The following is a 24,263-nucleotide window of genomic DNA, read 5'->3' on the forward strand; positions in this document are numbered from 1 at the left end:
CCATCTCTAATTGAGCCAAGAAGAGTTGACTCATCAACTTTCAGCTTTTTATTTATTAGGACAAAATGGCTACTTCCAAACATATTACATGTAGAACTGGAAACCAGAATTTAATTCCATCTATTTTTCTGAAATTATTATATATATGGTGGCTGCTCTTGCTCCAGGCTCCATGCCATGTACCTCTCTCTGTTTTCCATCACTCACTCTCTCTGCTATACTCTGTGTAATTTCCTCAGGTCCATCTTATACCTCACTAATTCTCCTTGCAGCTCTACCTATAATCCACTGCTTGGATTCACTGAGATTTCAATGACTCATGTCTAAAGAGTTTAACTTGTATCTTATTCACAATGTCTTATCTATTCTTCTTTTATAACTAATGATTTCAAATAAATATATTTGAAGTTCTGGGGGTGGTAATTCTTACCACACCTGCTGATGCTCCATGTATATTTTAATTTTTCATCACAAGTTTACCTTTAATAGAAAGCGACTGTATTTTCCTACAGGAATCCCATGTAGATTCTAGAACAGTTTTGCTTTCGTTTTGCCAACCTCTTCTGGGATATCATCTATTTTGAAAAGTCTATAATGTAGTATAGTATAAGGGATTTGATACTTTCTACTGCCTTTAATTTCACCAGCATGACATAACAGTCAATTTATAGTAGAAAAACTAATTTCACTTCCATTGGGTAAATGGTAATTTTATGCCAGGAGTCTCACCTCGCCTGATTCTAATATTGCCCACTGTATACATATTTAGCCTATGTGCATACCTCTTGGTGGCAGGATGTTTACTGCCAATAGAGAGCCACCCTGAGAGAACTGTCAGTCAGGTAAGTACCGGCCCAGGAGAGGGGTCCAGAGGAAACATACATGCACCTGGATGTAACTGGTCAGGCATTGGCCAACAGAGAGGCACCCCTACCACCCCACCAGAGTTCCACCGGATGCTAGGGGCCAGGGAGCTGAGAACTTAAGAAACAGAGAGCTTAGGAAGCAGGGGAGAGCAGCACCATAGCCAGCAGAGACTGAGACGGAGACAGTTTTTGCCATTTGTACATAGCTGAGAATAAACTTGGTATGAGCCCCTTTTAACCCCTAACACTGTTACTGTTATTTGGTCTAACCAAATTCATATTGAACTTGCCTTGGAGAAGGGAAACCCCTCCTCCCGGAGCAACAACTTCAATGTTGCCCCATAATGTAATATTTACAAAGTCATTTAACACTACAATTAGGAACCCTCATTTATCTTAAAACTGAACCTTAGAAACCACCAGTGCAAATAAAAGAACAGGAAAGTCAAACCAGATAACAGAAGCCTTCCATGGAAGGTAAAATTCATACAAATTCAGGCAGTGATAAGCATCTGCTTATTTAAAATTCTGCATGGTGGTTTGCATTTTTTAACCTCATTTATAAGCTACATTCCGTTTTCAGAAAACATCCTGAATTCAGAAAGATTAAAATGTGGACAGGTATCTTAAAATCTAGGAAGTGTAGACAGGAAGCAAGTTTATAACTTACAATGAGAATCGCAAGCGCCTGGGAAAAACAGACAATATCTACTGATGGAGTAAATATGTTCTTTCCTGCAAATATACTTACACAGAAAGCTGGGTCATTAGAAGGCTGTTTGGAGCAATCAGCCCTTTGATTCCAGTGTGCACAATCTGCGACACTGAGTGAACATGGTGTGAGGACCAAGGGCAGGCTGCCCCAAGATGTGCCATTGTGCCATGCAGGTTATTTCAGAGTTGAGAACAATTAAGGCCCAAAAGACTCAAAAAGAAAATTTGGCCTCCCACTCCTTAACTGCATAAAAAATTATTTAGATGGAAGAACTGCTCCAGGAGGAGAGCTATCACCACAGACACCTGTATTATAATGTAAACTAGGGGTAGACAGGGAGGAATGTGGTAAATCTCATAAAATTTCTCTCTGTGCTCCACTGTTTCTGTGTGACCCATCAAGTATTTTGTCAAACATTTATTTTTTTCATATTCCTGTGAATTCCTTACTTTTTCCTTTGAAATCTCAGACCTCTACCCCTTTCTCTTTGATTAAGGATGACATATATACTTCACCCTCCCTATTTTGGGAACCCATGCCTATCGCTTCCCCACACCTACATAGTTTAACTTTGGGTTTTTTCTCCTGTTGATCTGTCTCATGTCAGTCTGATTCTTCGAGCAGCTAGAAGAATCTTGAGGAGTAGAGGAAATTTCTTCCTCCCCAACAATGGTAAGATACATTTTGCCAAAGACAGCACAGAAGGTGGGATCCTTTTTCCTCACTTTCATTACATTAGTTTCTTTCCAACTTCATCTTTCTTCAGAAATATTTACTTTACCACACTAGCAGTCACATCTACTCTGTCCACAGAGTCAATCTTCTTTCTGATTTTTAAAAGCTCTGCTTTTATTCACTACATGAGTTCATAATCAACTCTCAGAAGAAAAACTTATTTCAAGTTACATCTCCTCCAGGTACAACGTACACACAGGTAGTACCAACTACAAATAAATATTTCTTAAACACAAATATTACTGCTCTGTGGAGAAAATGGGAATTTCTGACCAGGATTTGCCTGGCCTTAAGAGCAACCATTGTGTTTACACATAAGAGCCTGTTTGCACATTCTAGGGGATGTCTACCAGGGACAGAGTGGCTGGTCAGTCACAGGATTACCCGCCCAGAGGAGGAGTGGAGAGGAAAACATTCATTCTCTTCTCCCCTCAGTTCCTGGTACATAATTGGTCAGGCGTCCACCAGTCACCAGAGACCCACCTACAGAGTTCCTCCCAGTGCTAGGGGAAGGGAAGTAGAGGGCTGCTGGTGAGACAGGGACCATGGATATAGTCAGAGTAGGGTGAGGGCCTCCGGAGGGGGCAGGGTGGGATATCTGCAGTGAGAGCAGTGTAACTACATGCAAGGAACACCCCCTACTAAAACTCTATGTTAAATATTGAGCTCTAGAATCATTCTTCAGTGACATCAGTTAATATTCCCCAGATAAAGAAGAGTAGCACATGTTTTATTATGCTAATCATTTGTAATCATGTGTAAGATTCACTTTAGCATACTAAAAGGCCCAGGCCTATGTGCTGTCTTTCCTCCTCCAGATCTGACAAGGTGATTTTGCAAACTGAGCAACTAACTTAGCATGCAGACCCAGCTGTAGACGGCATAGTAAAAGGCATGAAGAATTCCATCTTAAAGATAAGATTGCATTTTAACACCCAGGAAGTTCAAGAGACAGGATTCTTTAGCAAGCAGACAATACCTCAGCCCACCTTGGGGGCTGGGCAGGCAGCCTTTTGATATGCTCCCAGACCAAGGCGCCGGTGTCCCAGAGAGAAATCAAGGCAGGAAATTCCTTACAGTTAAGTTAATTTTTAATATTCAGGGAACACTTAACAAGTCCCCACCCCTAAGTTTTTTCATGTTCTCGAAAAATCCTCAACTGCCTATAAAACCCCCAGACAACGCACCACTACAGACTCTATTGTCCCCTCCTGGCATGAGCTGGAAGCTCTGTCCTTTCACTTTATCTCTAAATAAAAGCCTGTACCTTGCTGTCCTACCTTGACTGTTTGTGAAGCTCATTCTTCGGCTTGGCAAACAAGAATCCCGGCATCACTGGGGGAGCAGAGAAAGGAAGCCTGGCAGGGAAACTAGGAGAGAAGGAAGGATGGTGGAAGAAAGCCAGAGCAGACAAGAGACTTGAGACCTACTGCCATGAGAATAAACCCCCTTTTACCCTCAACTTCTTGCCCTTGCCTTTATTCGGTCACATCGAATTCATAAAAAACTTGCCCTGGGTGGGGAGTCCCCTCCTCCAAGAGCAACATGCTCTCAATCACAGAAGCTAAAATAAAAGCTGAATTTTATATGATGCAAAACTTGCTATGATCCAGTGAAGCTTAAAGACCAATAAAATCAAGACAAAGAATTTGCTAACAATATTTATTTCAATTCTTGATTATGGCTTATTTGAAATGTTTTAGAAGATGAGAACAAGAAAACAAGAGACTAAGCTCATAAAATTTATATTAGTTCACAGACTACACAGTTACTAGATCTATAAACAAACAATAAAGTAAAAGAGGAAAAGTATATGAAACAGGCAGTCCCTAACTTTAGAGCAGTCTATATACATGAACACTCACTGTGGAATTCTGAACTTTTTCCCATCATGCCAAAATACCACCTGCAATAGACAACCACTCACATCATTTTCAATCATTCCCTACCATGACTGCCTTGGGCCTCCTACCTGAACCTCTGCTGAACCAGCTGCCTAAACCCTAAGACTTCCATCTAGCTAATTATTTTCTTCAGTTACCTGAACTTGGGTATTTGACATAGTATTACAGATTAACGAAAAAAATAAGGAAGTTGTAGGCTAACCTGAAAACCCTTTAGAATGTCATTTCTGTATGAATTTGAAACTATAAATCACCAACTTAATACTCAAACTTCTGGAATTCATCCTATTTTAGAATCTGACTATGAATATAACCAGCCTAAAAAACAAACCCAATTATTCTTGATAATGCAAATGTTTATAGACAATGTATATTATGAAATAAGTTTCAAAATTTCAGATCTATCTACTTTAGGAAAGGCTGACAAAGGTATAAATTAAGCACAATGCTGAATAAAATTAATCTGTTTGAGCATCAATAATTTAGAGACCCAATCTCTCTGATATTTATCTCCTTATGGATCAACTTCTATGTATTCAAATATGAAGTTGTGAGAAGTCCAGGTGACTAAAATGATTCTCTCTCTGAGGTTTTCTGACTCATCTGGTTTTAAACTTTAATAAGCCTAGATGCCTTGCTTAGGCATTGAGAGGACAATCTGCACACAGATTTATCATCTGTAATAGATGAGATTTAGGGGATTGAAGGTTAGCAGAATATCCTAACCCAAAATATGCCTCTTTGACATAAGAATTATTTTAAGATGACTGAGAAACAAACAGCAGACACAGGAAAAGCTCTGAAAAGAGACTAGAAGTTACTATTTTGGAAGGGAAATTCACATTTACAAAGGAAATCTCCATTTGAAAAGGTGTCTCCCTTTCTCACCTGGAAAAGGGTAACACTAAATCACAAGACAGTATTACCAGAGAATCCTATCTATGGAGAAGGCTCCTACACTTAAATCTGCAAAACAAACCTCTTGTTTAAACTTGTACCCTCCCGTAACAGGCCACCTCCCCACCCCAACTCCCACCCTCACTTTCTTGTCTTTAGCTGAAGATGGTATTTAAAAACCCACATTCTAAACCATCTCAGAAATTTGCTGATTTTTCTCTGGTTATTTGCCATATATACTGTGAAAAAAGGAAACCTCACTGACATGGAATCAGGAGGCCTGCTGGGGAACCTCTCATGCCTATCACTCCCTGCAAATCTCAAATCCCATCAGAAAAGACCAGATGCCATACTGTTTTAGCTACTTCACCAACCAGCAGGAAGGTTTCCATCCTGCCCCCTGCAACAGTCCAGCTAATGAGACTGTCACAACTCAACCAATGAGAAGTCATGACACATGGGACTCCAAGTTTACTCTAATGAACTTTTTTCCTTATAACAGCCCTCTTAACTCAGCCATTTTCCTCTATGAAGGAATGTTCCTTTCTTTGCTCTCTGAACACGCCTGTGGTTTTGTTGTAACTTTCATGTCCCAAACTGCAATTCTCTGCTATTCCCCAATAAACCTGTTTTTGCTGGTAAATTAACCAAATAAACCAGTTTTTGCTGGCAAATTAACTGACTATTGTTTTTAAGGTTACCAACATGTTAATAAACTTGTTTTTCTCTTGTTAATCTTTTATTACAGAGATCTCAACCAAGAACTCAGAATGGTAGAGGGATTATTTTTTCCTCCCCTACAGGGCTCTGATTTCAAAACAGGGGGGTGTTAGAATTCCCATAGCTTTTGACAGAGAAGCACATTACCAGTCTGCCACCTTTCTCTAACCTGAAGAAGGCAACCTAAACTCCTCTTCCTTCTACCCATAGTTGGCCACTGTCCAAGTTTTAAATTTCAAGAATCATATATAATTTTTATGGAGCTGTTTTTGTTTCTTGTTGTAAATGTTTATAGACAGTTAATATGTATGCATTTAACAAGTTAAAAAGTTTCAGATCTGCCTACCATAAAGCAGGTAGCCATTTTAGAATATGGCTGCAACTTTATTTACTTTTTACATTGTTTACTAACTTCTGAATTGGAATACTGTCAAATATTTAAGACCTGAATAGTTAGTTTTTACAATATCCCCAAGCAGAAGGTTACATATTGGTTCTTTAAGATACCATCTAAGTAAATGATCTAGTAGAAAACTTTAATGCCTTGGGCATAATTAGGTCAGGAAATTAAAAACTGCCAAATATCAACACACAAAAAGACTGTATTCTAGATATATTACACAAAAATACATATTAAGCCTGTGTGCATATACATTATGTGGTAAAGGAAATACACCTGTGCTTTCAAAATTCAAGGCCAGTCTTAAAATTTAAGGATATTTACTTTAAAAACACTTGTAATAAACATAGAATTATGGAGGGTAATGATGAGATAATGATGAGAAATGAGCCAAGCCACTTTTATGTTAAATTTAAAACCTGAAAGAAAATGCTTCTTCTTTCATAAATAAATTTTAACTAGATTATGCAAAAGAGTTGATTCACTTTCATAATGCAAAGATGAAATAATCAACAGGATATAATCAACAGATACATTTACAATTCAAAGGAATTGCTAACAGTTACTTTTTTCATCGGAAAATGAATGGAAAGAAGTGCTGTATTGTGACCGCTCTAACACTGTGACTGAAGCACTCCCCACCAGAGATTTCTAAATCAGTTTGCAAAAAGTTACTCAAAGTAACATGTTCAATATTAAATTTTAAACCTCTCAACATTTTTGTATTCTGATGTGAAATCTCAAATTGCTAACTAGGTGCTACTATTGATTAACCTTTGGCTGATCCTAGGCTGTAGGACCCATCTGTTTAGTCATCGTTATATCCCAAGTCCCTAATGCTAAACCTCATACTTGACAGGTATTCAAAAGATATTTATTGAATGAAGTCAGCCTTTCAATTGGCTTGTTTATTGGTACTCAATTCTATTTCAAACTAAATTTTACATTTGAAAAATCTGAAAATTCTTATAGGCTTTTGAAGTTTGTCTTTCTATTTATAAAATTCTGAAAAAAGCTCCCTTTTATCTTTTATTGTATTTAAAATCAGAAATTAAATATTTGATTTTTTTTTCAAGTCTATTAAAATGTACTCAGACTACATTGAAAATCCTAGGGTTTTAAGTATCTAGAGTTTGTGGTCAGGGAAGAATGGCACAGCCAAAGTACCAGACCTAATAAAATACTGGTTAGTAGTCCTTCTTTGCCTTTTATACTTCACCTGAAACATGAAGTTCATAAAATCTAAGATGATTCTAATTTAAAATATTTTAAAGCACTGGACTTACCATTATAGGTTATTCTTGGCTTTGTTAAACACATCACAAGATGCAAATCCATTTCATCTGAGGGTACAAATTTTGAGCATACAGGACACTTAAATCCTAAAAAATTAAAAAATTAAAAAATCCATGTTACTTGACTATTCTGAAATACCCACTCAAGTTTTTCTTAAAAGCATGGAAGACAAAGCTTTTCAGACTTCAATATTACTTACAGTAATATACTACTTATGTGAACTTAAGTTGGTAAAAAAGTTTGTGACTGTACTGAATTACCTCCATTTACAAAGACCATCCCATTTCAAACATAACATTCAAATGAGTTTGCTTCACTATAAAACTCTCATCATTTTCTAACGTATGGGTCCAATCATGCTGACATTTGTCTCATTTTTTACATTAACCTGAGCTTATAATTTCATTACAGGAGCTTTGTATTCTGACTGTCCTTGTGGAAATTATCCTTCCCACCTTGGCACAGTACCATCCATATGAGTCACAAGGTATTATAGCTAGACAGTATCTTAGACACTATCCTACTCCGACCTTTTACAAATTTATCTGATTAAGTGAAGCCCTTTCAGAACAACAAAATCAGGTCTAGAATCTAAGACTCTCGACTTCCAGTAGAGTCATCTGTCAACCATACCATTCTACTAATGTCACAATGCAAATAGAAAATAGCATCCAATGGGTCAGATTTATCCATCAATTTTGGCATTTAAATTATTAGCTAGTTTCCTCCAATATTAAATCTGCACTCCTAAGTATCTGCATAAAGTATTATATTAAAAATAAACTACTATACTGAAGGGGAGAATATGTTCTGTGTTCAGTTCAAACTTGTCACCCCTCACTTACCAACAGGTACTGTCCCACCCATGTTTCCTTGCTGCCCCACTGCTCCCTCCCCAGCACCACTAACTGTATGAGCAGTGCTGACCACCAGATCTAAGACAGCCAATTTATAGTTTGGCTAGGAACAACAAATCAGAAGTGGAAGAAAATAATGTTCTGGGCCAATCCATATGTCTGGGAAATATGACTCAGAAAGAAGATAGTACATTGGTGATCTGTAAGGAGCTGAAGCAGAAAGTTCATAGGTAGTTGAAAGAGATTGGAGTGTCCATCCTGGCCCACATGTAAGCTGAACTTAGAAACTATCAGCAAGTGGAAAATGGTTCACATGGAGATCTCGGAGTAAACACACAGAGAGGAACAGAAATGCCACAAGAGAAAACAGCTCATGAGAAGGGTAGTAAGAGAGACTAGTTAGTCCCTAACACTGGCTCAGATTCTGGCAGCTCTCTATTTCCCATAGCATGGTCTTATAGGCACTCCATTTCTTGGGACATGAAACTCACTGCAACCAAGTAATTGAGACTAGAATCATACCCCATGCAGCCTTTTATATGAAGTAGGATAAGATTTGGCATGGGTACTTAATTCAAGTTTTCAACTTCCTAAATGAAATATATATGGCTTTGAACACTCTTTTCCACAGTGTTCAATGCATTTTAAAGGAAAGGAATGAAGGTATATATGGTTAAAATTGCAATATTTCTAGAATCTCTCACCTGGACTTAGTCCATCTCCATATCTAAGTGTTTACATGGGGTGAAGAGAAACTGTGCTCTCCGAGACAACTGGGTCCAGGGCAGAACACAATGTGGGCTGTAGTCCATTGGTGAGGCCTCTGCCTGCCAGGAACACTTTATGTGACCAAGTCCCAAGGCAACCTGGAGACTACATGGCCCTGGACATTTTGATACATGGACCAACAATGGCTGGCCCTTCTGGCACCATGGGGACAAGCCTGGAAGCTGGCCTCCTGTGTGTTAACAGCAGAGTGACCCCCAAAGGTCAAAGCAGTGTAGGCTCCCAAAGGTCACAGCAGTGTACCCAAACAGCTGGAAGGTAAAAACATTTTGCAGGGAAGTTGTGTCTTATTATTCTGGCCAGTGCCTACGTTTCCAGTAGTGCTATACCTACCCCATTGCTGCCACTGTCCCAGTACAGGACCACTCTCTTGTATGCAGCCTACCTGATGGACAAGAGTTGCCTATGCTGGTGTTCGACTACAGTCTCTGCTGCTTGGGCCCATCCCCTGGCTGCAGCGGCTGCTTGCTGTGCAGAGCTCCCTACCGGTTCAGCTGATGCCCTCCTGTGGAATGGACATGCTATGGACTTAATTCAAGTAGGACTTTGAACCTAGCTGGATCCTCAGGCTTGAGTATTATCATGATTTCATTGCTAACTGTATTTCTGTTGTTACTGTATGTTATTTGTCTGGTTACAGCACTCCAGTTTTCTTGCATAGGGGCCACTGCAGAAGATGGGAACACAGTAGATTGTACAGCAAGAATTCTGGAGGTATGAGCTGTGGGTAAAATTACAATATTCCCAGAATCTCTTGCCTGGCCTTAGTCCATTTCCATATCAATAGGTGTTTACAGAGGGTGGAGAGAAGCTGTTCTCTCTTTAGCCCATTCTCATATCAATAGGTGTTTACAAGGCAGGAGAGGCAAGCGTGCACTGATTGAGTGTGCACTGAGATCCGGAAATAGCTGCAGGAGAGGGACAGAGCCAGGCTTCTTGTAAGCAATAAACAGGTTTCTCCCACTTTTGCCTCTTGCCCTCTTTTATGTCCTGTTTAACTTCACGGAAATGAAGTTTTTACAATTCCAAGCAAAGGACTGTTAGTTGGTCCTTGAAATATGAATGATGCTTGGGTGTCTCTTTGTCTCTTCCTGTTTTTTCCCTTCACTGATTTCAGCTTCACTAGTTTATTCACCTTGGGCTGGGAACACAGTTTCCCCCCCAGTGCTAGAGTAGGTATACTTCTTCTTCTTGAAAGCCACCAAAATAAAGTTTTATAAAAAGGCAGAAAATTCATCTAAAAAGAAACTATACAAAATAATTACTATCCCAAGACACAGATATACTAACACAGCAAAATTTGGATCAAACAGGAAGAGACAAACAGATACCCACGCATCATTCATATTTCAAGGACTAACAATCCTTTGCTTGGAATTGTAAAAACTTTGTTTCCCTAAAGTTAAACAGGACATAAAAGAGGGCAAGAGGCAAGCAATCTGTAACTACTGAGCAGAATCATCCAAGTACTGGCACATAAGCTCTAAATAATCAAACAGAAATACAATATCATAAACCACTGAGAGCCATCAAACAGCTCTCAAAGTCAAGTCAAGTCTAAGGAAAGAAAACAGTAGGTACAAAGAACCACCTGAACTTCTAGTTAAATGTAATAAATTAATGTGTTCTTTCTCCTCCCATCTAAAAATTGAATAAATGAGAAAAAATAAAGCAGCACTTGAAATGACACAGAAGCAAATGAGAAAAAAACAGATGAAGGAATTTACAGGACTAAGAAGCGAGACATCCTCAGTAACTGCAGAAGTAAAGCAATTCTTACTACATAATTCTCAAAGGACACAGGAACCTAAACCTCCAGTGACTTCCAAGGATGATGGGGAGGCAAGAGGCTAAAAACTAGACTGACTGAAAGACTGAATAAAAAAGATGGCAGCATGAGAGGAGAGACAGAGGCTTCCTACTAAAACTGGATACAATTAGAAAATTTAGTCGGCGCAACTAATCCTGAGAGAGCAACAGGAAAGAGGACAGTGTCAGACTGCACACACCTAGAGAAAAGAGCAGACCTCACCAAACAGGGTAACGTACCAGAGCTGTGGCTCCACAGGACCCGAGCCCTTCCCCCACCCCAGGTCACCAGCAGGAGGAAGAGAAATGGAGCAGGGAGGAAGTGGAAGGCTTGGGACTGCTGAATACCTAGTTCCAGAGATCTGCTCTGGGAGCACAAACCTACATTTCATGGTGCTTTCATGAGACTCGCATGACTACCAGGTTGGAAAGTTAATACAGGCAGAGTTCCTGGGGAGACTGGAATTCTGGCTGCTGGTGGAAAGCAGGGATCCATATCCGGCTGCTCTGGGACAAAAACTTATACCTGTGTGACCGGCCCACTGGCTCAGGCAGTGGAGACAGGCACAGCAGCCGGGAGGCAGGGAACAGCTCTTTCCTTCCCCCAGGCACCAGTACCGCTCCCCTGTGACCCCAACATTACTTCAGGGGCCGAGCAGCTCCAGAAAAGAGCTTCTGGGTACTAAGGGCGCCATATACAAACATGAAATGCCAAAGGAACCTTGTTCAGAGTAAAATTATTAATACAACTCCTGAGAAAGATTTAAATGATATGGACCTCGTGACTCTTCCTGAAAGGGAGTTCAAAATAAAAATCATCAACATTCTAATGGAGGTACGGAAAGACATCCAAGAACTCAGGAATGAATTCAGGTCAGAGATCCAATCGTTGAAGAGCACGATGGAGGGTATTAAAAGCAGGTTGGATACGGTGGAGACAATAAATGAAATCGAAACTAGAGAAGAGGAATACAAATAAGCTGAGGCACAGAGAAAAAAAGGATCTCTAAGAATGAAAGAATATTGAGAGAACTGTGTGACCAATCCAAGCGGAACAATATTCACATTATAGGGATATGAGAAGAAGAATAGAGAGAAAAGGATAGCAAGTGTCTTTGAGGAGGTAGCTGCTGTAAACTTCCCCAGTCTGGGGAAGGACATAATCTCTCAGGCCATGGAGATCCACAGATCTCCCAACATAAGGGACCCAAGGAAGACAACACCAAGGCACATAGTAATTAAATGGGGAAGATCAAAGATAAGGACAGACTGTTAAAAGCAGCCAGAGACAGAAATAAGATCACATACAAAGGAAAGCCCATCAGGCTAACATCAGACTTCTCAGCAGAAACCTTACAGGCCAGAAGGGAGTGGCATGAATGTATTTAATGCCATAAAGCAGAAGGGCCTGGAACCAAGATTACTTTATCTGGCAAGATTATCATTTAAATTTGAAGGAAGGAGGGATTAAACAATTTCGAGATAAGCAAAAGCTGAGAGAATTTACCTCCCACAAACCATCTCTACAGTCTATTTTGGAGGGACTGCTATAGATGGAAGTGTTCCTAAGGTTGAATAGCTGTCACCAGAGGTAATAAAACCACAGTAAAGAAAGTAGAACAGCTAATTATGAAGCAAATGCAAAATTAAATTAACTATCCCCAAAGTCAATCAAGTGATAGACTAAAAGTACAGAATTTGATATCTAATATATAAAGAACGAAGGAGGAAGAAAAAGGAGGAGAAATAGAAAAGAACCTTTAGATTGTGTTTGTAACAGCATACTAAGTGAGTTAAGTTAGACTCTTAGATAGGAAGGAAAGTAACCTGGAACCTTTGGTAACCATGAATGTAAAGCCTGAAATGACAATAAGTACATACCTATCAATAATCACCCTAAATGTAAATGGACTGAATGCACCAATCAAAAGACACAGAGTCACCGAATGGATAAAAAAACAAGACCCATCCATATGCTGCTTACAAGAGACCTCAAACTCAAAGACATGCACAGACTAAAAGTCAAGGGATGGAAAAAGATATTTCATGCAAACAATAGGGAGAAAAAAGCAGGTGTTGAAGTACTAGTATCAGACAAAATAGACTTCAAAACAAAGTAACAAGAGATAAAGAAGGACATTACATAATGACAAAGGGCTGTCCAACAAGAGGATATAACCATTATAAATATATATGCACCCAACACAGGAGCACCAGTATATGTACAACAAATATTAACAGAACTAAAGGAGGAAACAGAATGCAATGCATTCATTTTAGGAGACTTCAACACACCATTCACTCCAAAGGACATATCCACCAGACAGAAAATAAGTAAGGACACAGAGGCACTGAACAACACACTAGAACAGATGGACCTAATTGACATCTATAGAACTCTACACCCAAAAGCAGCAGGATACACATTCTTCGCAAGTGCACATGGAACATTTTACAGAATAGACCACATACTAGGCCACAAAAAGAGCCTCAGTAATTCCAAAAGACTGAAATTCTACCAACCAACTTTCAGACAACAAAAGTATAAAACTAGAAATAAACTGTACAAAGAAAGCAAAAAGGCTCACAAACACATGGAGGCTTAACAACACACTCCGAAATAGTCAATGGATCAACAACCAAATTAAAATGGAGATCCAGCAATATATGGAAATAAATGACAACAACAACACAAAGCCCCAACTTCTATGGGATGCAGAGAAAGCAGTCTTAAGAGGAGAGTATACAGCAATCCAGGCATATTTAAAGAAGAACAAACCCAAATGAATAGTCTAATGTCACAATTATCAAAATTGAAAAAAGAAGAACAAATGAGGCCTAAAGTCAGCAGAAGGAGGGACATAATAAAGATCAGAGAATAAACAAAATTGAGAAGAATAAAAGAATAGAAAAAAATCAATGAAACCAAGAGCTGATTCATTGAGAAAATAAACAAAATAGATAAGCCTCTAGCCAGACTTATTAAGAGAAAAAGAGAATAAACACACATCAACAGAATCAGAAACAAGAAAGGAAACATCATGACGGACCCAACAGAAATACAAAGAATTATTAGAGACTACTATGAAAACCTATATGCTAAGAAGCTGGAAAACCTAGAAGAAATGGATAACTTCCTAGAAAAATACAACTTTCCAAGACTGACCAAGGAAGAAACACAAAATCTAAACAAAACAATTACCAGCAAAGAAATTGAAGCAGTAATCAAAAAACTACCCAAGGACAAAACCCCCGGGTCAGATGGATTTACCTTGGAATTTTATCAGACATACAGAGAAGACATAACACCCATTCTCCTTAAAGTTTTCCAAAAAACAGAAGAGGAGGGAATACTCCCAAACTCATTCTATGAAGCCAACATCACCCTAATACCAAAACCAGGCAAAGACCCCCCAAAAAAGAAAACTACAGACCAATATCCCTGATGAACATAGATGCAAAAATACTTAACAAAATATTAGCAAACCGAATTCAAAAACACATCAAAAAGATCATACACCATGACCAAGTGGGATTCATCCCAGGGATGCAAGGATGGTACAACATTCGAAAATCCATCAACATCATCTACCACATCAACAAAAAGAAGGACAAAAACCACATGATCATCTCCATAGATGCTGAAAAAGCATTCAACAAAATTCAACATCCATTCATGATAAAAACTCAACAAAATGGGTACAGAGGGCAGGTACCCCAACATAATAAAGGCCATATATGATAAACCCACACCAACATCATACTGAACAGTGAGAAGTTGAAAGCTTTTCCTCTGAGATCGGGAACAAGACAGGGATGCCCACTCTCCCCACTGTTATTTAACATAGTACTGGAGGTCCTAGTCACGGCAATTAGACAAAACAAAGAAATACAAGGAATCCAAATTGGTAAAGAAGAAGTTTAACTGTCACTACTCGTCGATGACATGATATTGTACATAAAAAACCCTAAAGACTCCACTCCAAAACTACTAGAACTGATATCAGAATACAGCAAAGTTGCAGGATACAAATTAACACACAGAAATCTGTGGCTTTCCTATACACTAACAATGAACTAATAGAAAGAGAAATCAGAAAAACAATTCTATCCACAACTGCATCAATAAACCTAACCAAGGAAGTGAAAGACCTATACCCTGAAAACTATAAGATTCTCTTAAGAGGACACTAACAAATGGAAACTCATCCAGTGCTCTTGGCTAGGAAGAATATCGTCAAAATGGCCATCCTGCCCAAGGCAATATACAGATTTGATGCAATCCCTATCAAATTACCAACAACATTCTTCAACAAACTAGGACAAATAGTTCAAAAATTCATATGGAAACACCAAAGACCCTGAATAGCCAAAGCAATCTGAGAAGGAAGAAAAAGTGGGGGGATCTTGCTCCCCAACTTCAAGCTCTACTACAAAGCCACAGTAATCAAGCCAGTTTGGTACTGGCACAAGAACAGAGTCACAGACCAGTGGAACAGAATAGAGACCCCAGATATTAACCCTAACATATATGGTCAATTAATATATGATAAAGGAGCCATGGACATACAATGGAGAAATGACAGTCTCTTCAACAGATGGTGCTGGCAGAACTGGACAGCTACATGTAAGAGAATGAAACTGGATCACTGTCTAACCCCACACACAAAAGTAAATTCGAAATGAAACCACAAAACTCTTAGAAAAAAACATAGGCAAAAATCTCTTGGACATAAACATGAGTGACTTCTTCATGAACATATCTGCCCAGGCAATGGAAACAAAAGCAATAATGAACAAGTGGGACTATATCAAGCTGAAAAGCTTCCATACAACAAAGGACACCATCAATAGAACAAAAAGGTATCCAATGGTATGGGAGAATATATTCATAAATGACACATCCGATAAAGGGTTGACATCCAAAATATATAAAGAGCTCACACACCTCAAAAAACACAAAGCAAATAATCCAATTAAAAAATGGGCAGAGGAGCTGAACAGACAGTTCTCCAAAGAAGAAATTCAGATGGCCAACAGACACATAAGATGCTCCACATCCCTTGTCATCAGAGAAATGCAAATTAAAACCACAATGAGATATCACCTCACACCAGCAAGGATCGTCACCACCATCCAAAAGACAAATAACAACAAATGTTGGCGAGGTTGCGGAGAAAGGGGAACCCTCCTACACTGCTGGTGGGAATGCAAATTCGTTCAACCATTGTGGAAAGCAGTATGGAGAGGTTCCTCAAAAAGCTCAAAATAGAAATACCATTTGACCCAGGAATTCCACTTCTAGAAATTTACTCTAAGAATGCAGCAGCCCAGTTTGAAAAACACTGATGCACCCCTATGTTTATCGCCACACTATTTACAATAGCCAAGAAATGGAAGCAACCTAAGTGTCCATCAATAGATGAATGGATAAAGAAGATGTGGTACATATACACAATAGAATATTATTCAGCCATAAGAGGAAAACAAATCCTACCATTTGCAACAACATGGATGGAGCTAGAGGGTATTATGCTCAGTGAAATAAGCCAGGCAGAGAAAGACAAGTACCAAATGATTTCACTCTTTTGTGGAGTATAAGAGCAAAGAAAAACTGAAGGAACAAAACAGCAGCAGAATCACAGAACCCAAGAATGGACTAACGGTTACCAAAGGGAAAGGGACTGGGCAGGAGGGGTGGGAAGGGAGGGATAAGGGCAGGGAAAAAGAAAGGGGACCTTATGATTAGCATGTATAATGTGGGGGCAGGGGAAAAGGGAGGGATGTGCAACACAGAGAAGGCCAGTAGTGAGTCTATAGCATCTTACTACGCTGATGGACAGTGACTGTAATGGGGTTTGTGGGGGGGGAGGGGGGACTTGGTGGAAGGGGGAGTCTAGTAACCATAATGTTCTTCATGTAATTGTAGATTAATGATAATAAAATGAATATAAAAAAGATATGCAGATCCCCAACCCACAATATAAAGCCAATCAACTGCAGTTCCCCAACTATAACAGGAGAATGAAGGTTTACCACAGGAAAGAAGACCCAAAACAAACTGACTTGAGGAAACAAGGCACAGCAATGGGAAGGAAAGAAAACAAAGGAATAAAGATCTACACATTGAAAAATTCCCTTCCCACCCATCTCCTTTTCCAACTCTACCAAGAAACTATTATTTTTTTCTTTTATTTTTCCTTTTATTTTCTATTTTCTTTTATTTTTTTATTGAAGTATCATTGATATACAATCTTATATTGGTTTCAAGTATACAACACAGTGCTTCAGCAGTTACCTATATTATTAAATCCTCACACCTTGTAGCGCAGCTATCTTGCAACATAAGAAAATGTTACAGAATCACTGACTCCATATATTCTCTGTGCTGTGCTACCATCCCCACAACCAACTTATATTATGACTGAGAATTTTTGTGCCCTTTTATCCCCCTCAATCCCTCCACCCACCCACCTCAATGGAGACACTGAGAGGTTTTCAACAATTATTTCCTCCAAGAGACTTTCTATCCCTTTGTCTCTCTCTTCTCCTTCAGGTACCCCTATTATATGAATATTATTTTGTTTGGTCACACAGCAGTAGATTCTTTTCTTAAATCAAAAAGATTCAATAGAAGGAAACACCAAGATCCTTGCCTGCTGATAAGCTCTAGTCTTAAATATAAAGCTCCCAATCAGCTTTTTCAGAGCCTCTCCCATAAACATAACACAACAAATGAAAAAATTTTCCCTGGTTAAAACAGAGCAGAAGCAAATTCAAAAGACAAATGAATATATTTACAACACATATCACAAAAGGAGAATATTCTTAATATATAAAGAACTCTTAAATATTGACAAAAACCAAATACCTGTTAGAAAAACAGGCAGTTTTAAACAGACATTTCACCAAAAAGATGAGCAAATGACCCTTAAGCAAATAAAAAACCACAGTGTCAGAATAAAAAAAGTGTTTTCCTCTCAAGTTCTTGTTCTTTTTATTCTCATTTTAGTGGGTTTTAGGAGAGAGGAGTGAGGAGACAGAAACACACATTTACTCACTGTATTTAACTAGAAATCCAGACAGTTCTTTGCCCATACTGCTTTCTCTCCTTAGGCTTTACTTTATCACTACATTGAGATTACTCATCCCAGATTGCCAAAAACTCAAAAGGCTAGCAATACATTGTTGGTAAGGATGTAGGGCAACAAGTACTTTCAAATACTGCTCGTAGGAGTGCAAAATTGTACAACTTCTACAGAAGTAATTTGGCAATATCTAACTAGACTACACACTTATCTTCTGATCCAGTAGTCCATCTCTAGGATCTCACCCTGAAGGTAGGTCCCCAACAACACAAAATACATGCAAAGGTAGAGGATTCCGGAAACATGGTAGAGTAGGAAGCACTTCTGCCTACTCACCTAGAAAATCATTGCACTTAGTGAACTCTGTCTGAGATAATGAACTATTCTGGAACTCTGGGGTCTTATTCAAAGCTTACAACTTCCAGGGGAAGACTTGGACAGTACATTGTGGTTAATTTCAGCTCTTAGCACAGCAGCAGCTACCCTTCCCCAACCTGCAGCCACATGACAGGCAGTGATGTGCCTGGAGCAGCTTGCACACAGCTTTCAGGATGCAGGGTGGTCAAAAAGACCCTGTTCTTCCCAGTACTGGGAATCTGTGCTCTGATCCCTGACTGCTGCTTCTGATCCAGCAGATACAGACACAAGAAAGGCAGTAGTAGTTGCAACTTCCCCATTGTTATAAGCCCTCCCCACTCTGGCTGTAGACCTCAAGGGGATTTAAAGGCACCTACACCCCTCTTCTCCCCTTCATTTTTCTATTTTTCCTCTTTTGGAGCCAGACATCAAAGACAAGGATTCAAAAGCAACTGCATATATGGGGAAAATTAGAAAGTGCGTGTGCCCATGGGAAGTCTCAGAAAAGACCTGAGATGACCTTAAGTGTATACCTGAGGCTGAAGATCCTCAACAGAGACAGCCTACAACATCTCCCCAAAAGAAAACAAATAACAGACCCCGGAGAAGGTGGAAAATCCGATTTCCAAAGTTACCATATTATTTGATTCAAATGTCTACTTTTCAACCCCTCCCCCCAAAAAAAAAACAAAAAAACAAGACATACAAAGAAAAGGTAGGGCCTTTTCAAAGGGGAAAAAAAAATTAAAGGAACTATACTTGAAAAACACCTGATGACAGATATATCCTAGTCAAAGATCTTTGAATGTTTGTCTTAAAGATGTTGAAAGAACTAAAGGAAGATTTAGAGACAGAAAATGATGTGTGAACAAAATATTGATAGAAAACCTAAACAGAAACCAAAAAGAAATTCTAGAGCTGAAGACTTTAATGAAATGAAAATTTCACTAAAAGAATTCAAAGGCAAATTTGAGCAGGCAGAAGAAATAATCAGTGAACTTGAAGACAGGACAATGTAAATTATCATGTCTGAGGAAAATAAAGAAAAAAAGATTGGGGAAAAGTGAATAGAGTAGGCCTCAGATACCTATGGTATTCCAACAAGCAGACCAACATATGAATTGTGGGAGGCCCAAAAGAAGAGAGAATATTTGAAGAAATAATGGCTGAAAACTTCTCAAATTTGATGAAAGACATAGATATAAACACCTAAGAAGCTCAACAAACTCCAGATAAGCTCAAAGAGAACCACATTAGTATACACTATAATCAAACATTCAGAAGAAAAAATCTTGAAATCAGCAATAGAGAAGTCAATCACCACAAAGAAAGCCTCAAGAAGACGAAGCAAGTTTCTTAGGACAAACCTTGGAGTCCAGAAGGCAGTGGGCTGATTTAAAGTGTTCACAGGATAAAAACTAAGAATCCTATATCCAGCAAAACTTCTTAAATGTGAAGGGAAAATTATGGAAATCACATATAAATAAATAAAAGCTACGGTAGTTATTACAACTAGACCCACCCTAGAAGAGAGGCTCAAAGGAGTCCTACAAGGTGAAATAATGGACAGCAGACAGTAACTCAAAAGCTGTATGGAGAAATAAAGATCTCAATAAACATCTTCAGGTCAAGGGGAACTATTTTCAAGGAGCTGTACTGGAGGAACTGTACCTGAGAAGCTTTATCCATATCTGGACCTCACTTGGTTAAGTTCTGGACTTCAAATTGATGCCTTAATGGAATGAGACTGTTTGAGTTTTGGGAAGAAAGTGAGTACATTTTACTATAGAAGGGACATGAATTGTGGTTGCCAGAAGACAGACAATGCTGTATAGTCTCCAAAGATGGTTGCTGTCAATTTCATGCATCCTGCTCCTCACATTAAGAGAAGGAGCCTAATTCTCCTCCCCTTGAGTCTAGGTCAGCTCTAATGACTTGCTTGATCAAGAGAATGCAGAAGTGATGTTCTGAGACTTCTGAGATAAATCTTAAGTCCCACAGCTCACCTTTGGGCCTCCTTGGATGCTCGTTTTGGGTTATTCCCTCTCAGAACCCAGTTGACATGCTCTGGGAAGCTCCAGTCACATAGAGAAATCATGGGCAGGCATTCCAGCTCACAGTCAGAGTTGAGCCCTGAGCAGACAACCAGCACCAACTGACAGGCATGCTAAGTGGGCTATCTTGGATAATGAGTTACTTTTAACTATCAGATGACTCCAGCCTCAACTTTTACCTGCAACTGCTTGAGAGGCTCCACGGGAGAACATCATCAACTGATCCCAGTCTCACTCATAGAACGTCAAGAGATAATAAATTTGTTTTAACTAAAACATACATAGTAATTTACTATGACAATCTTTGAAATAACACAGTATGAGAAACACATAAGAGATCTAGTGAAAAAACTATTATGCATTTACACAATGGAATATTACACAGCTATAAAAAGGAAATGAGAAAGGTTTCTATGAACTGATGTGGAGAGATATTCAGGCTATATTAAGTTAAAAAAGTATGTGAAAAAGAATGCATATGTAATGCTAGTTATTCTGCAAGGAAGAGTAAATAAGAACAAATGCATGTATATCCACAAAAAGAAAAACAAGGAGGGATATACTTCAAAGTAAGGTTTACACATACATGTTACCTACAGGTAGTAAATGAGAATGTGGTGAAAAACAGGGAAGAAGGTACTCCTGAGTCTACCTTTCAATGAATTTTTTGACTTTTGAAAAATATTAATGATATTCAAAAATAAAAAACAACAATTTGAGGACAATCCCTACTAAGACTAAATATAAATGGAAAGATACAAAGAAAAAATACACACATATACTTAGCTGTGTTCACTGAAAGGGCTTAGAAGCAATGACACCTCAGTAGCAAAAGACAGACCCAGCCTCCATATCTTGGGTTTCTAAATGTCACTTTCCCCATGAAAAGCAAATAGGAGTCCTTGGAAAAATGACTGGTTCTAAGACAGGGCAGGGACAAGGTACAAGGCACAGGGTGGGTCCAGAAGACTAGAGTATCTTGTGCCAGATGAAGGAAGTGCTCTAACGCCAACATAAATACATAAAAGGCACAGAAGCCAGCTTAGAAGAGCTTCCCCTGTTTGAATTTAGACAATCTGAGAATCAAAATGGATAGTGACATAACATAGTATTTTCGATTTAAAAAAAATGCAAAGGCACATATGGATAATCATACTTTCTGAAAGTATCAACTCAAGATCATTTAACAAAAATTAAAAAGTGACCTAACATCACCTTAACTATTCCAAGTTAGCATCACCAACAAAGGAACAAGCTGACATCTGTATTCCTGATGTGACTCACTGAGAACATGATACTTACATATGTTTCTGCAAATGTAACATGAACAAATTATGAAGACATTTGGGATAGGCCTCCAATATGTAAGATGTGTACACCAAAACAAACTAACAGAAAGGGGTACTATGATAAAATGGTCAACACAGGAAACAGAAGAAAACTTCAGCATTGCCAACCCCAAAAAGTCTTAAAGGATTTGTTTATTTTTGTTTCTATTTATTAGTTTTGGTATCCATTTTATATGTTGGAGGTCTTTTCCAAATGTCCTTGGTTGTCCCAAAATTCAAGATGGTTATTATATCCATGAAAACAGGAGGCTATAAACTAGGAACAAAGAAGCAAAACAAATGTTCTTGAAAATTAAGCTTTTGATAGAAATTAAGAATTCAGACAGCTGGAATATTAACTTGAGGTAATGATGTCAAAATGGTAATAACAATTAATACTTAAATTATGTACCAGTATATTATCTAAGCACTTTGGATGAATTAACTCATTTATTCCCATATCCTTCGAATTAGGTACTAATATTAACCCTATTTTAACTCTGTTATACAGATGAAAAACAGAAAGAGTAAATAACATAGAGAAGGCCACACTAGAAATGGGCAATGCTGGAATTCAAATAGGCCTTCTGGCTTCAGAGCTTAAGTCCTTAACCATTATTCTATAACTCTTTTTTAATCTTCCAGAAAGTTGAACCAAAAATCAAATGGGAGAGTTAATAAAATCAGAATACCAATCCAGGTGGTCTAACATCCAACCAACTAGACACAAATTTGAGAAAAAGAGGAAGAAACTATCAAAGACATAATTACCCAAACTGAAATTCATGAGTATACAGACTGAAAAGAATACACCCATACAACAAATGAAAAACATTCGTATCAAGGTACATTCCTATGAAATAAGGGAGCACTGGGGATAAGGAACAAAGTTTCCAAGTTTTCAAAAAGAGAAAAGATCAATGTAAAATATCTAGAACAGTTTACCAGACTCTTAAGCTTTTATCTTTCATGAGTCACCTTAAATATTCTAACATCTTAAATATTCAACCAGACTTTTGGAGTCTGGTTCAACTGTTTTTCAAAATCAGAACAGCATTATTAGTCTTCTCAACAGCAACACTTGAAATAAGACAAATGAAGCAAACAACTTCAAAATTCTTAAAGAAAATTATTTCAATTAGACCCAAACTATTACATATTCACACTTAATTGATAAAAATATTTTTTCCTGATAAGCAAAGCATCATTTTCCTCTTTATGCACATTCTCCAGAAATTTCAAGAGCACATACTCCAATAAAGTGAGGGAGCAAACAGAGAAGAGGAAAACAAAGAGAAAGATACAAAGATCAAGAAAACAAGATTTCTTGTAGGAGAGAGATGAAGGGAAGTCCTTAGATAACTGTGTTGCAGTCCAAGACTGGAAAGAGAGTAGAGGGCTCAAGAAGGGAGAGAAAGGAGGAGGGAGAGGAAATGCAGGGGTGGGGAGAGAGGAGGGGTAAGCTGGAAGTGGTAGGTAGAGAATGGATAAGGTTTCTTGACATGTTTAACTATGTAGAAAATAGTATTGTACTCGGACAGGTTTATGATTCTTTGGCAATTTTGCAACTTAGAAAGTTAAGGAAAAAGGCAAGGCAATTATTAACGATGAGACAAATAAAGAACAGGAAAAATAATTCAATCATAATCAGTATCAATTTAAGCAAATTATTTAAAAAGCCATTCAAAAGTTGGGAAGATAAAAATGAAGACAGGTGATGTATATAAATCCTCATGTTACATAATGGCAAATCAGTTAACATCTAAAGAAAATTAAAAACAGGAATGTAAGCATACAACTTATATATAAATATGGGAGTAAATATTATAGACAACAGCTACAGGTGTTGTGTCAGGAAAATAAAAAGTGGAAACAGGAAAATAAAGTGAAATAAGGAAATAATGGTTTTATTTTAAGATTAGAAGTCCTTTCTCTTTATGTACATATATTACTTTGGTTTTATTTTAAAACCCACTTTAAAGGAAGATATGTCTACATAGCATAGGACCCTATTCACTAGGTTAATGAATAATATTCTGTGAGATGTAATTCAGTTGAAGCTGCTGGCATCCCCAGGTAATTTCCTCTGCCCTTTCCTCCACACTGTCCTTCACTTACAGCATTCTCAACTAGAACTGACTCCACTCTTCCATGAATAAAAAGAAAGGATTCAATATGGAATCTAAGCATTACATCTACTACATAAAGACAAAAATGTTTAAAAGGCAGATGAATCAGACAATTAAGAAAATTAACTCAGGAAACAGCTATCCTAATTCAGCAAATACAATAATAAACTTGTAACAGAAATAAAAACCACAGAAGAATCACAAAGAAATAGAAATAGCTAATGATAACATCCCTGACAATGAAAACAGACTTATGAGAAACAAAACGGAGATGACAATGATTTGAAAGCAGATACAATTTATGGAAAACAAAAGGCTAGTT

The 24,263-nt window shown here is 38.2% G+C and overlaps 1 protein-coding gene across 2 annotated transcripts in view; it reads right to left on the minus strand.

Annotated features, from left to right (window-relative positions):
* Positions 1-24,263, minus strand: part of ZNRF2 (zinc and ring finger 2) — a 108,998-nt gene that overhangs the window by 39,292 nt on the left and 45,443 nt on the right. For both annotated transcript variants that reach the window (XR_012132232.1, XM_073238649.1), the window contains exon 2: positions 7,524-7,619. Coding sequence is in view for 1 of the 2 variants with exons in the window: in XM_073238649.1 (XP_073094750.1) it covers positions 7,524-7,619 (96 nt within the window). In the remaining variant the exon portion in view is untranslated. The remainder of the gene's footprint in view (positions 1-7,523; positions 7,620-24,263) is intronic.

The sequence above is a fragment of the Manis javanica genome, chromosome 6, assembly GCF_040802235.1.
Source record: "Manis javanica isolate MJ-LG chromosome 6, MJ_LKY, whole genome shotgun sequence".
In the NCBI taxonomy this organism is placed as follows: Eukaryota; Metazoa; Chordata; class Mammalia; order Pholidota; family Manidae; genus Manis; species Manis javanica.